Below are 15,762 nucleotides of genomic sequence, written 5' to 3'. Positions count from 1 at the left end.
AATTAACAAAATCTAGAGTACAATTGCACATAATTCACGTTTTAGAGTAAATTTGTTGCTTAAATTTGCAAAAATTGAAAATCACCTTGATTTTTTACGTTGATTTCCAGAAATGCTCCACCAATTTCTTCTTTAATATCCATGATTACGCATGAAATTCATGATTACTAAGCATTCTGAGAATGTTTATGGAGGTTTCTGAGGAACTAGAGAGAGAAAGTTGCGGTTAGAGAGAGAAAATTGTATGACAGCTTCCTAAAAAGAACAAGGAGGTTGAGGCTGAAAAAAATGATAGAGGAAAAGGGAAGGAGAAGGTGGAAGGTGGATCTGAAGAGGAAGAGGAAAAGAAGAAGGAGGTTGTAGCTGATAAGAACGAAGGAGGAAAAGGGAAGGAGAAGGTGGAAGGAGGAGCTGAAGAGGAAGAGGAAGAGGAGTGGTATGGGTATACCATGTCTAATCCTCCATCGAAGATGTATTTCCCCACTGAAGATGCTAAGGTTGGGGCCAAAAGGGTGAGATCTGGGGTTGAGGTTGATGAGGATGAGTATGATCCAACGTATCTCGAGTTCCTCAAGTGGCTGGATCGGAAATTCCACCCTTCTGGGTGACTCAGACTCGTATAATTCTCTGACCCTTAACTTTTTTTTATCATTTCTTATATGCATGTGTATATATTGTTGAATTATCCCTTGAAATTGGTTCGATTTATATGGTTTATGGCCAATTTTCTGAGTCCCTTTGGTTGCCCATGCTTCTTGCTCTGTTGGCTTTGTTGTTGGATAATGTTCTATTGGATACTATGCTGTTGGATATAATATTGTTGGATATTGTTTTAGATATAATGTTGTTGGACATAATGTTGTTGGATATTGATTTGGAAATTGAGTTGTGTTGGTTATTATTTTGGATATTGATTTGAGTTCGATATTGTTTTGGTTATTGATTTGTGTTAGATGCTATGATTTTTTAGATATTGTTGGATACTATGATTGTTTGATATAATGGTTTTTTGGGCATAATGTTTTGTTGGATATTGTTGGATATAATGTTCTGTTGTTGGATATTGGTCATGGGGATGCTGATTGATGGATGATGATAGGTTTATGAAGTAATTTTTGGTTTTGAGAATACCTTAAATGAGTCCCCCTTGATCTCAATGACCATTTTGGAGAGATCATTTGCTGTTGTTGGTTGATGTCCAATTTTGAGTCCCATTTAGATCTCGATGACATTTAGTGAGAGATCATCAACCACCCTAGATTCCAAATGATGAAGGGACTCGTTTGACAAACAATATGTTGTTTGATTTGCTCTACTATTTGATCTATGCATTATAGAATCAAGTAGTGTTGAGGTAATAAACAATTGAATGTTGTTGTGATGAGAAAACATACCCTCTGATGGAATTCTTTTTTATTTTTTTGAACCTAAAAGAAGTTATGCATATGTGATAAATAAAAGCAAAACATAGTTCCATTTCATGATTAACAAAAGCATTCCATAACATGCATACAAAGTAGAGAGTCCCACAAAAATAACACATAACCATAAATTTTGAGTCCCATACATCACAAGATGGTTATGAGTGGCAGTCCACCCTTATATGTAGGTCCTAAGGACTGCCCAAAAACTTTCATATACACATAAACCAAAAAGAAACATTGAACAGAATTTTGAGTCCCCCTACCTTGACTATCTGTTCTGCTCAATCAGCATCTACTTCCATTTGATCCTCTTCTTTTGCTTGTCCCTGGTTAACTGGTCTGAACCTGTCATTAAGGTGGTTTACAGCTTGTGCCACAATCTTAGGGCTCATAGTGAGCCTCTTTGGCAAAATTCCCATTTTTTCCAGTCTTTGCTTTTTCATGTGAGGTGGAGTAAAGTTGTTGTCTCCCATCCTTTTTAGAATTTCAGTCATACAAGACTGTAATGTGACCCATGTGAATTTGTTTGATGTTGGATCAAATGTGTTGCATGCATCTTCCACAGCTTTAACTAACTCCTCCACATTTTTGGGAAATGCCTGATATTGAATTGATTGCATAAATGTGAACAACCCTAAATCCAGCACATTTAGGTCTGGAGATTGTGGGGGTTGGTACACCATTTGGATTTTGAATCCATTTTGTGTACAAGCTGCCACAAACTCAGGGTCTGTTGGAATTTTATGGGGTCTAGCATTATCCCATTGAAGGACAACTTCCTTAGACAAGTGTGCTGGCCATTTCTCTACAATGGCTGGTATGACTTTGTTGATCAACATTTCTCTGATCACATCCTTAGTTACAGATTGCAATGCTTTCAATTCCATAGTTCCTGCTAGTCTGTTTTTGCTTGATTCTTTTGCCCTTTGCTCATGAACAAACCCAAAAATTCCATACTTGCCATCATGGATCATTTGCCCATTTGTGTTGTATTGTGGCTTTCCTACCATGGCCATGAACATGGCCTTAATCTTAAACCTTTTGGACTGCTCACACCTATAGGGGTTTTCCTCATTGGGCAGAAGGTAAAACCTTCTTGTCTCTGGGTTCATGTAGAACCACTTTTCATCGATGTGAATGACATGGTCCATGTCATTGTACATTGGATCTTCTGTTTGTGTGGCAAGGCTGAGGTGTGCCAACACCCATCTTAGTCTTTCTATCTTGTGGTTGTCAGTCAGCCTTGGGTGGTAACAACTAGTGTGTGTTCTGAGCAACCCCCTTTTCTTCAGCCTGTGTATTGTTACATGACATATTTTTAAGTAACCTGCATAACTTCTTTCTGTGGTTCTCAACCTTAGTGGCCATGACTGGCGAAATTCTTCAGAGTAGTGCTTGAATTTGGGACCAACTTTGCCCAATTTTTTATTCCTGACATCAATCAGCTCCCCTCTCTGTTTTTGCTTGATTACATCATTGAATAACCTGCAAACAGTTGATTTGTGTACCCCAAATTTTGCTGCTATCTTACTTTGCATACCACGTTGCATTGTGTCATCCTCCTTAAGTTGTGTTAGAATTTCATCAACAATACCTCGTTTTTCAGCAAGAGTAAGTTGTGTTCTGTCACTTTGTTGATTCACATTCTGATTTGGATTTTCCTCATGTTGGAGGAGACCTTCTTCCATTAAAATCTAATCTAAGTTGAAATAATCATCACCCAGACTCTTCCATTTTTGTGTTTTTGTTTTTTGTTTTTTTTTGTTTTGTTTTGTTTTGTTTTTTTTTTGTTTTTTGTTTTTTGTTTTTTTTTTTTTTTTTTTTTTTTTTTTTTTTTTTCTGTTTTGTTGATTCAGATGCTGATACTGGAGGAGGACCACCACCACTAACAGATGCTGTAGGAGATGAAGCTTGAAGCCTTGACTTTTTGAAAGCTTGAAGTGTTGACTAACATTAAATTAGGATGGTGGATGATTCATTTTAAAGGCTGTTTTTTGAAGGCTGTATTAAATTAAGCTCTGTACATTTTTTGAACTAAAATGGTGGTGTAGTAAGTGCTATATTTATAAGTTAGGTGGAAACAAAAAAGTTAGAGGCAACTTTTGAATTTTGGGAAAAAGTTGAAAAATTTAAATTTGGAGGCCAAATTTAATTCTCCAACGAGAATTCTCCCTCCAAAATGTGTAATGAATTCTGACAGTTTTTGCAAGTGGGGTTTGTTTTTGGTCCCACTTTCTCTCTCCTCTAATATTAGTCACCTACCCTTGCTTTTGCTAATACACAATTATCAAATTTTGCATTGGGAAATGTAAATCTCCCTTTGTTGCAGATTTTATGAAACGGAGGTAGTAGGTATTTATACCTGATTTGGCAGGACGTCTATGTGCTGACGTCATGTCACGCGCATCCCTCATGTCTAAGCAATGTAAAACATCGTTTCGTAGAGGGTTCATAAATAAGTAGCTGGTCTCGTGTCCAACTATTAATTATTGTATTTTCACTTCACGTCAGCTCAATCAGTTCAGTTAGGTCCTAATTTCAAGCAAGGAAAGGTAAAAAAAAATAAAAAAATAATAAAAATAACTGATGAACCTACGTCTCTCTCAGTTCTCCATTGAAGTGCACCCAACATTGCACTTCACATTCTCCATCGAGGCCCTCTAATAATTGTATCCCCATTGAAGCAGCTTCTGAGGTAAGTTTTTGTTTCTTTTTGTAATCATCGCATCAATTTCACAATTTAGGGTTCATCTTAGATGTAATCTAATATAATTGTCACTGCAGTAAGTGTAGGATTCGAAAATGTGAGGTGTTAGTTCTAAGATTATGAAAGATCATAACCAGTGATTATGTTGCTAGAAAACATAATTATGAGCCTCATTTGATAGTTGAATCACATATTCCTAAAATTATGTGGTTTTTCGAGCCTTGTTTGATAATTGAATCAAATTTGGTTGCTGATGTATTGCACAACCCTTTAATGTTAGGATTGAACTATGGAATTAGACCTCGCCTTCCTGTGCTCAGCGCGGCCGCCCCTCCTGCCCTATCTCAGGAACGGGCCTGCTCAGATAATTCGTGTTAGAGTTAAAAAACCTGGGTTTGTTACATGTGTTGCAACTCCACATATTGGTATGAATATCTTTGATTCTGTAACTTTGATTATGTCAGGATTATTTCAATTTCTGTATTTTGAATTTGTTATTTGAATGTCAGCTTACACAAACAATGTATCTCGAAATCCAAATATAGCTAAGCTACAAGCCGGCTATCTCTTCCCTGAGGTCTCTCTCTTTTAAAAATGTTTATATCTATGTCGTTTTGATTTTATACATTGCGCTAAATTGTACTCATAGTAATGTCCACAAAATGATTACTTGATCATGATCATGTAAAAAAACAGGTTGCCCGAAGAAGAGCTGTGCACCTGGACAAATATCCAGATGCTCAAGTGATAAGCCTTGGAATTGGTGACACGACTGAGCCCATTCCTGATGTCATTACATCGGCTATGGCGAAGGTAAACTGTTTTGTATGTTTGAATATTGTACTATTGCAACTTTACTTACCTATCAATCTATGATTTCACTCTTGTATTTATATTAACTCCTGCTTTCATTTTATATATATATATTTTTAAAATCTTTGCTCTTTGTTCACATGGTTTTTGTGTGTATGAAACTTGTAGCGAGCACATGATCTTTCAACACTAGAAGGCTATAGCGGTTATGGAGCTGAACAAGGTGAAAAGGTATGTGTTGACTTTGTTCCCTATGTTAATTTTGCATGCTAAATCATGCTTGAGGCTGTTTAGATGATGAGTATGTTGGATATTTACATGGAATCTGTAACTGAACTTTCACTACCCTATAGGCTCTTGTTGGAGCTGGCCTTGTGAAGACTAGGGCCTTTGACACAACTTTACATTTAAAGAAATACCGAGAGTAAAGAGAAAGAATCTTAATGGCCCATAGGACAAAGTGTAAAGATAATACCGGAAGGATCTAAATGACCCTTAGGAGAAAGTGTAAAGATGATAAAGAAAATAGGTTATCTACTTTGTGTGGGAAGTCCTGCTCTTCCCATTTATTGCGGAAATTTCACAAGTATTTTTGTTGGGGGCTTGGGGCAAGAAGAAGTTGTAGCATGATGCTCTTATGGAAATTATGTGATGATTATGGTTACGATAGAATGCGAGCATATACAGTCGGCAACTACAATTTGTGAGATATGATAACTTATTTGGCGATTTAGTAGACTTAGGCTGTTGTAGTTTATAAGTGCTCCTTGATTTTAGTGATTTTGTAATCTCTCCTCCACAAACAGAAGTGGAGGATTTTGGGTTTTGATAGAAACACGAGTAAATAAATTGTCTTATGGCAGGGCTTAACTCAAAGGTGAACCATTCACCATTGATGAATTTTTTTGATCCTAAAGGATTGTACATTTGAACCTTAGTGTTGGAAAGAGGAAGATAATAGTAAAGAAAGGAAATTCAAAAGAAACTAAACAGCCTCATAGTGAGATAACAGATAGAAGAAATCAAGAGATAGGGAGAGAGGGGAAGAGGGAGAGTCATCTTCCTCTCTCAAAGTCAGCCACCATTGTTGCTGATATAGCCATTATCGTTTCCTTCTCATTCCATTCAACACTACCACTTTCAAATTTATATGCTTTCCTGTCCCTCGTATATGTATATCATATTGTAGAGATACATCTGACTTGTAATTGGAGGTCTGAAATTTGTCAACATGGTTGTTTGACCAATTTTACTGTATCCAATTAACATAGGTCTTTTCTCTAGGTGTAGACTAAAAGAGCAGGAGGGAGAACAAAGAAGTGAGGGAGTTTGAGAGATAGCATGTAGTGTGAACTTTCAGCTATGTTAGCAGGTGGGGTAGGTGTAATTAGGTGGAATGTTGGGGGTCCAAATTAAGCATGGCTTCAACTCTTCCAAATATCTTAAGCAGACATGTTAGAAACATGCCATCTCCACAATGGATATGTAATTTAAAAATCAATACTTAATACTTCAATTTTGACCACGACCTCAATTATTTTCGATCCACTAGTTTTTAAGGTGAAGCTATAGGAAAGTGAGGGGAATAATATGTGATATATGGTAAAAATGTGTGCATATGTATGACTTAATGTAAGCAAACATGCAAAATTATGTATAAAGTCGAGAGTGTGTTTCATGAATGCCATGTCTAATTCTAAGACAGTCTTGAGAGAATTTTTAATCTCGACATGTCTGACATTTGGTATACTTGGAAATGGATCAATATAAGTTCACATAAACCAAAGCATTTATTGCTTGCATTGATGAGCCTGCTAGGCCACCTATCAGATATGCTTCATCGCTTGCTGGGATGCCTTCCTTGTGTCAATTCTTCAGGGCAGCGCATCATCAGCTTCTTGCTGAGGAACCTGAGTTGCTGACTAGCCCTAGTTGCTTAAGATGTTGGTAGGACTAAACAAATGGTACAAATGCAACTACATCTAGGGAGACTAGGGATGGATCATAGATCTCTCTTCTTGGAGGCCACTTTGGTGTTATGACTTTTCTCTTACTTTACACCCATTTAATTTTCATATCCCTAAAGCTTCAAGGTTATGAGACTTTCATGATTTTTGATGATATTATTGCAAATAATAGGTTTTAAAAGCTGTAAGCGCAAATGGAGTTGATATGTTTTGTCTAGTGAAGTGTAACATGCATTACATGATTTTAATACTCTCTTTGTTTTATATTAGATGCATGACTTTCTATCTATGCAGATGTTTCAATTCAGATTAATTACTTTTCTTTTTAGTTAATAAATTCTCTGCATCTCTCTCATATCTCATGGATCCTTTTTTTTTTTTTTTTTTCACTCTCATCTCCAAAACTACATTATTGACCGAATATTTCGATGTTGCTTAATTTTCTCGTTGCCTTTGTTATATTTTTATTGTATGTGCAAAGATGACTAACAATGCTTATGTTTTTAGAAAGTAAGAGCTGCAATTGCTGCAGCATTTTATGGTAGCCTTGGTATTGAAGAAGGTGATATATTTGTCTCAGATGGAGCTAAGTGTGATATAGCACGCCTACAGGTATACTCTATGTAATCCTGAGACTGGTTTTTGATGAGTTATCAGATGTGTCTCTCTATAGTACTTATCAGTGTGTATCAATGCACCCATTGTCTCAAATGTATATATTGTCTCAATCCTTATAATCTAGGATTTATCACTATTTTACTCCCTTTATATTAGCCGTTTCCACCTCTTTGTTCCGTTTAAGTGACGGTTTTTTGCAAATCCAATCATAATATATTACTTATTGTAGGACATGTCAAATGTGATATATATATATTTTGAAATGTATATACTTTGGAAACAAGAATAACAATAAAATGGGAAAACCACTCATATACAACCAATTGATGTGGCAACAAATCTTTAAAGATCCTTCAATTTTTTTGGGTAATTATTTTGTTGGTTGTTTTGAAGCTGGAAAAAAAATAATGGTTTTTTCTTTTTACATATAGCCATTTAGGTGACATTTGGACTTGTGGATAGTTTTTTCATTTTTCAATCCCAATGGTGCTCAAATGTTCTTTCCTTGCGCCTTTTGGTTGTGTGGGTTTGGGAAGATTTTGAAGTTGACTGTGTGCCTGAGTAGCCCAAGTTCTCTCCTACTCTTAAATGACTTATGTATCACTACCTTTTATTCAACGGCAGATGCTTTTTGGATCAGATGTCACAATGGCTGTGCAAGACCCATCGTACCCGGTAAGTGGCTTATGATTTGGTGAATTATTTTAAGTTTGTATCATCTCTTTTCATGTTGCTGATGAGAATGGCTTGTAAGTGGCTTTTTACTACAGTCATTTGTACTCGTTATTCGTAAGGGTCTATCATATCCCTCTATTTCATAAAAGGTAATAAGGTTTCCGCAGAGGAAGGATTATTGTCTCATCAAGTCTCACCATAAACGGCCAGATTCACAGATGTTATTTTTAGGTTAAATTTTTGAGGTTTCAGGGGAATTATTGTCACAATGCAGAAGGGCGTCACCTATCCACTCAACATGGGGAAACCTGAACTTGACATACTAAGGATTGGCTAAGAGCTTATCCTTCATTTTATAATTGGTGGCATATGGCCTTTCTTAATTAAATTAATTTCCTCGATAAATGATACATCTTTCTGTTTATAGCTATGTGGAGTTAAACTTTTGGAGAGAGATTCCTAGAGGGATTTTTGGCCTTTTAAACCATGGAAGTTTGAGGCAATAACAGTCTTGTGATGCCCTTAGATGTGTGTGCCACACGGGCGTTACATTGGTTTTTTTTTTTTTTTTTTTTTTTTTTTTTTTTTTTTTTTTTTTTGACGAGAACATTGGTGTATTCATGTCTGCATAGTCTTTAAAATTTTGCTGTGATGGGGATAGTTCAATTCAGGTCACTCTGATTTTTCTTTTCTTTAATTTTAACTGTTAATATAAATAATTTACAATCTTCTTGAAATTGAAGGAAATTCCCCTGTTCTATAGTGAGTCTCCTTCCAAAGATGATTCAATTAGTAAATGGGTGAACTTATTTCAATTATAAATCTCACATGAATATTTTACTTCAGTACATAATTTCTGCAAATTTGTGGTCAATAAGCTCAAATTTGGCCTATATTTTTTTTTTTTGAAATGGAGGTAGCTCATTACTACATTAATGTCTCTTAGTTGAATTATGTATGATATTGTGGCTTCATTTTCAGCTGGTGGGTCTTGGCTTCTAATATGGGTTATGGGCTCTTCAGTCACGACCATGCATTTTTTTTTTTTATTTATTTATGGATAGTGTATTTAAATTCCAGATTATAAAAACTAAATCAGAAAGATGAATGTCCTTTGAAACTGAGAAGAACAAAAATGTTTGAATTTACCATCAATGATAGTCCTCTAATTTAATTTTTTTAAGAATTGAAATACAAAAAAAGGTGGGAAAAGTCACAAGAGAGGATGGCTGCCAATGCCATGTGTGAGAAGCTAGTTTCTTGGCAAATTTCTGGCACTTGTGGAATAGATGGAAGTGGTGTATTGTAAAGGGCTGCTGGCTGCAAATCTGACTGTTTCCATTGTGCCTCTTCTAGGGAAGTAGTGTCGTGTTTGATTGATTGTCGTTCTGTAATACCATATTGTACATGTCATTATTTTTGTTGTGCCTTTCTTTTTGTGCAAAGTAATGATATATTTATTTAGAGATGAATGTCAGATATTTTATAGTGTACTTTGCATATTGCATCCTTTTGGTGACCCGGGGGGGGGGGGGGGGTTCTGCATTCTGATGATAATAAGTGGATTGGCTCTAGCATTTTACCTATTAGTCATTTGTAGACTTAAGAATTAAAGTATTCCGTGAGTATGATCATCTATTAATGCAATATCCGTCCTTAAGTGTATATCCATGTTGATTTTTGGGATATGTTAAGGATCATAGGTAAAGGGCGAGGTTTAACCAATAGCGTGTTAGTGTGTCAGGATTAGAAATATATGATTGGATAAATTATTTATTTATTGTATCTTTCTAAAACTTTTGTCTAGGGACAGAAGGAATTTATTCCTTGATTCATATTTTTTTATTAACTCTTCTGTACAATTTTTTTCTTTGGTTTGCAGGCATATGTGGATTCAAGTGTTATAATGGGCCAGACAGGACAATACCAGAAGGATTCAGAGAAGTATGGTAAAATTGAGTACATGAGGTGTAATCCTCAGAATGGCTTCTTTCCAGATTTGTCTGCTGTTGGAAAGACGGAGATTATTTTCTTCTGTTCACCAAACAATCCTACTGGTGCTTCTGCGACAAGAGAGCAACTTACCAAATTGGTGCAATTTGCCAAGGAGAATGGGTCAATCATTGTTTATGATTCTGCGTATGCAATGTATATTTCAGATGACAGCCCACGTTCAATTTATGAAATTCCTGGAGCCAAGGAGGTAGGCATTAAGCAGATGTGAAATAAAAGCACCTGTTATAGTGTTATTTAAAAGTTGGTTGCTCTTTTGTTCTCGGAACTAGTATAGGCTTATCATTACTAGTTGATACCAATCTATGCTGCACGAAATGGGAAGCACAGATAAAAATTAACATATAATTTACATGTTTTTATAGTGCTTCCCCTTCACTGAACAACATTTTATTCAGTATAACAGAGAGCATAATTTATTTATTTTTTTATAAGATAGGAAAAGTTCAAAGTTTTGTAAGCTCAAAGATTGACTTGTGTTTTAAACTTTTGACTCCCTTCACTTTTGGCTATGTCTTGTGCTCTCTGCATTTCCCCGTCATTAGTTTGATTAGGCTTCTTGAACCTTTCTCCTCCTGCCTCCTTTTCTTTCTAACTATATGATGAATTTCTTAAGACTTTTTTTTTTTTTTTTTTTTTTTTTTTTTTTCCAATATCCAAAACTAAAATACTACAATTTCTTAAGAAAAAAAACATGAGGTGTAAAAACTTATTGTTTGTTTTAAAAAAAAAAATTATTTTTTGTAAAAAGTATCAAGGTGATTGTTGATTTGTGTTTTCCTTATAATAGTACTTCATATATAATACAGAGGCCAAATTTTATTTTTATTGCTTAGGGCCTCCATAATGATAATGATGGGGACGGCCCTGGTTGAGAGATGATTTGTTTTGCCTGTTCGTATTTCAACAGCTCAAGATTACACCAAAGTGCAGAAATTATATAGAACAATAATTGGATCTTAAGTTATCTTCAAATCTAAATCTTTTGATGTCTTCGGCAGTGAACCAGCTATTGCAATGTGAAAAGTCCCATGTACCTGCATTGACTACCCTCCATTTCCTTGCCCATAATCACAATTATCGTAGTTCTAGATCTGATGAAACATTTAAGTTGTTAGAATTGCTAATTAGCCTAGTAATTATAAGTTTCTTGTTCATCTTAATGGAAACAAGTAAAAGGTGTTGATTTGATTACCAATTGAAATTGTTGATGATTTTGTAAAATTTCAGATGTAGGGTAATCTGATTAGTTCGGCTTTTGGGGTGGCTTTCTATTAATCATCTTTGAAAATTAAAATAATCCTCATATTCTAGTGGTTGTTATCCTCTGGCCATGTCACAAATATTGTACTCTTATTCTATTTCTCTTATAGAGGATGCAACATGGGAAATTGGGAGAATTGCTTATAAATTTCTTAAATACTTCCTCCATTTCACTAAGATTCTCTTCTTTAACTTTATATGATTTATGATTAAGGGAAAATTTAGTCATGTGTGTTTTTGTTAGATTTGCCTCTATTTAAACTTTCAGATTATCAAATTAATATAATGTTTTTACTTATTACTTATTAAAAAGATAGAAGTGATTGAAATAATATGTTGGCAAACGTGAAATGAGAAGTGGTTGTTATTTTAGTAAAACAGAGGAAGTATAAGTTTTCATGTAAATTTTGGTGTTTGGAAATAGGATAAAGGTGATCAGGTTACAAAAATTGGACTAGGAAAATTTAGACCTAAGATTATGTTCTAATTAGCATGGTTTCTGTTTATCTCTCCTCATTCCCTTCTTCCTAAATTTGTTCTTGAGTCACATAGGATTTTTTTATGAAGAAGTTAATTCAGGATCTTTCTTCTCATTGTTGCCAAGAAAATCCCTTGATGGGTAGAACATCTCTCTTTGCACGTCTCCTACATTTAATATGTTTTTTGGTAAAAGATTTTCATCAGACCAATAGGCTTCTAGCATCTGCATGGTTTTTATGCTCGATTATTACAATCACTGTAGATATCTTAATTTGGACTTGCAGAAATCTTAAATAATTGTCAATATATTTTGCTCATGGCAAGTGTAGGTTGCTATTGAGACAGCATCGTTTTCCAAGTATGCGGGATTCACTGGTGTTCGTCTTGGCTGGACTGTTGTGCCAAAAGAACTTTTATTTTCGGATGGATTTCCCGTGGCAAAGGACTTTAATCGCATTGTCAGTACTTGCTTTAATGGTGCTTCCAACATATCCCAAGCCGGCGGTCTAGCTTGCCTTTCTCCAGAAGGTCTTCAGGTCAGTTTCTTTGCTTTTAATTTTACAGTGTACACTGTACAGATTATAGGACTGTTGCTTCAATCTATTTTTTGTATTAAGATATTCCTACATGTTCTTTAAAACAATCTGGCAAGTTGGCTCATCTTGAGATTTTTCCTGTTTACTAATAGTGTGCTATGGATGGTTAAGTCTCTGCGCATAGCACCTATTGATTTCAGCATATATAGGATGACAATTTTGCAATTAAAATGTACTATTCAAATAACTTATATTTTAGCGGTACATTATACATGCATAATGGTCATAATGATACATTATAATGTACCACCAGAGAGTCAACTTTTTCCAGAAGTTGAAACTTATAAGATGTTAAAAACTACCACTACACTCGTTATAGTCCACAAAAAGTATTATTCAGACAACTTATACTTAAGTGGAACATTGTACATGCATAATGGTACTCCCTCCGTCCCATAATTACAGGCAAATAACTCTAAAAATTACGGTTTTTAAGGAGAATGGAAAAAGTAGAGGAATATTGTATGAAAAAGATAAAAAGTGAAGAATGTTGTATGGGAATAATAAAAAGTAGAGAATATTGTATGGAAAAGTTAAAAAGTAAGTAATGATTTTTTGGATAGGTGTGTATTTTGTATGAAAAAGAGAAAAAGTAAGTAATGATTTTCTAGGTATGTGTGTAATTTGTATGAAAAAGCTAAAAAGTAAGTAATGATTAGGTGTTATTTTTGGTAATAGGAGGAACATTTTGGGACACCCGAAATAGTATATTTGCCTGTAATTATGGGACGGAAGGAGTACATTATAATGTACCACTAGAAAGTCAGTGTTTCTAGAAGCAAAAATTGAATCAGCGGAAATTACCTTCCTTACCGTCCTATTTACATAACTTGCCCATAGGTGCTATGCGCCCAGACTCACTCGCTATGGATAGAATCCCTTTCATTCAATCTTTTCCCTTCACGACAACTTTACTGGATAAAATAGTTTATTTCTGCTCCCTCCATCTTTATATAATTGGCCACATTTCTATTTTTTATCGTCCCAAAAAAACGATCCATTTCCAAAATTTAGTTTAATACTCCCGCTGATCCTATGTCCTTTCCATTTTGACTGTGCATGCTTTGCCAATGCATTACTTTGACCACAAATATCTATATTTGCACATTAGTAAAAAAAAAATAATAACAATTGAATACTAATAAATTACTCATTGAGATGAATCAAATAAATACCAACGTTACTATTTTATGTTTAATAGTCTGAGAGTTTTGAGAAACAAAGTAGTTGAACATGTTATGGTTGTGACATTGTGCTTGAACCTAATGAATATGACTGTTCTCTTCATCGTTTAAGAATAAAATCAGTAAAAAATAAGCTAAACTCAATAAGAATAAGCTTAGTTCATCTAGAGAACAAGATTAATTTTTTTGTAGTTTGTCCTTCACTATTTCTGTTTATATAGCATATAAGATCAATAAATAAAGTCTATAGTGTTCAAACCTGAGGTCGCAGGCTAATTAGCTAAGCTTCTCTTCTCACCATGCTTGTATATTTTTAAGTCTTTGTATGTAAATGAAGTATATGTAAACCCTTTTACTGAGGAGATCTCCAAACTGTGATAAGTATGTTAGTCTAGAGATATTGCGAGAAGTTCATCCATCCACACACTGCTTGTATATGCTTTACACAGCTCAGCTTTCTTTAGATTGTACTTGTATTCTTTCAAATGGTCGCTGGTATTTTTGTAGTTTGTCCTTCATTAAAAAGCTGAGAATTCAAGTTTGAACATTTTGCAGGCAATGAAGCAAGTCATTGGTTTCTATAAAGAAAATACTAACATAATAGTGGATACATTCAAGTCCCTTGGTTTTAACGTATATGGGGGGACAAATGCGCCATATGTGTGGGTGCACTTTCTTGGTCGAAGTTCTTGGGATGTTTTCAGTGAAATTCTTGAAAAGACTCATGTGGTAACCACGCCTGGTAGTGGATTTGGACCTGGAGGTGAAGGTTTTGTTCGTGTTAGTGCCTTTGGTCACCGGGAAAATATTCTGGAAGCCTGCAGAAGATTCAAACAGTTGTACAAGTGATATGCTTGAACCGTATTTTTTGCTCATAGGGCTGTTAGTTTGAACAATATTGGCCATCATATTATCTATTTTAAAAACTTAAAGATGTTCTCTTTTTTCCTTGATGTTTTTTTTTTCCTTTTGTTTTCCCATGTTTTTTTGGTTTACATTGATGAATTTTTGCACATTTCATGATTTAGTAGAAGCTAAGGTTGGCCTAGCAATTTAATCACCTTCACTCTTCTAATATGCCTTCTCTTTTGTATAGTTTAAGGAGTTTACTGAACCCTCTAAAGCTTTGAAATAGAGTTTCTTTGATATAATGTATGCTTTTGAGACAGGGCCTTTACATTGCTCAAGCCTCCGAATCAAGAAAATTCAAATAGAAACAGATGCATTGTCGTTGCAGATCATGCTTGAAACCATGGGCAATGTTCACCATGAGTTAGCAGCTGTAATTTATGATGTTGCAAGTGTGATTAAAAAGTTTGATGCGGCTGAATTAACTCTCATAGCAAGGTAGAACAACCATGCTCACTCTTTGGCTACTTACGGAATGACCAGGCTTTTGGTCACAAAACCCACTCCCTGGACTCTGATTTCGTCGAACAATTCTATGAGAAGGAAATAATCCCAAACACCTCTCCAACTACAGCTCCAGTTTCTGCTCCAACGAAGTAATTTGCTGTTTGTTATTGGAGGGTTCTTCTATGGTCCTTTATACTACTATAAGCTTTATTCTAAGTTAATAAATCCTAGGAAAGGTAGTAGTACCATCTTTCTCAATTCGGATAGTATCATGATGCCTTTTTGATGCACATCTCTGATATGATGATTGATGTGTGTTGACCCTTATGAGGTTTTGATGATGATGTTTATGATTAAGCAAACTTCCGCCTAATAAGGATTTTCTAGTGTTGTGATGTTTGCAGGGTGTTGAAGTATGAACGGAAATAGAGGAATTTTAGAAGATCCGGGATGACAAGTAAAGTCGGAAGAAGAGTTCTAGAAAGAGGTTCTCTGAACATAGCTCGATGGAACTACATGGAGTTCCCTAATAGGAACTTATTAACGGGTTGTAACAACTTGGTTCCGGTGTAATGCTGGAATACAACCTCAACAATCGAGGACCAGTGCAGAGCTCGAGATATCAATCGAAAAAGATGAACTTCATAATTTAGGCTGCATTAAAAA

General features: G+C 35.1%; 2 protein-coding genes across 2 annotated transcripts; one reads left to right on the top strand and one right to left on the bottom strand.

The window, feature by feature from the left end:
• Window positions 1-1,705: 1,705 nt before the first annotated feature.
• On the bottom strand, window positions 1,706-3,112 carry LOC110713416. The gene has a single exon (XM_021891867.1). The coding sequence runs from the start codon at window positions 3,110-3,112 to the stop codon at window positions 1,706-1,708; it is 1,407 nt and encodes a 468-aa protein (XP_021747559.1).
• A 766-nt stretch (window positions 3,113-3,878) lies between these two features.
• LOC110713340 (LL-diaminopimelate aminotransferase, chloroplastic-like) lies at window positions 3,879-14,800 on the top strand. Its single transcript, XM_021891797.1, has 10 exons — window positions 3,879-4,119; window positions 4,412-4,556; window positions 4,641-4,708; window positions 4,828-4,944; window positions 5,113-5,175; window positions 7,419-7,523; window positions 8,154-8,204; window positions 10,087-10,407; window positions 12,290-12,496; window positions 14,296-14,800. Exons 2-10 carry the CDS (start codon window positions 4,421-4,423, stop codon window positions 14,587-14,589), a joined length of 1,362 nt encoding a protein of 453 aa, XP_021747489.1. The 5' UTR covers window positions 3,879-4,119; window positions 4,412-4,420; the 3' UTR covers window positions 14,590-14,800.
• Window positions 14,801-15,762: the final 962 nt, after the last annotated feature.

This window comes from Chenopodium quinoa, unplaced genomic scaffold (genome assembly GCF_001683475.1).
Source record: "Chenopodium quinoa cultivar QQ74 unplaced genomic scaffold, ASM168347v1, whole genome shotgun sequence".
NCBI lineage: Eukaryota > Viridiplantae > Streptophyta > Magnoliopsida > Caryophyllales > Amaranthaceae > Chenopodium > Chenopodium quinoa.
This window is presented reverse-complemented; position numbering and strand designations above follow the sequence as displayed.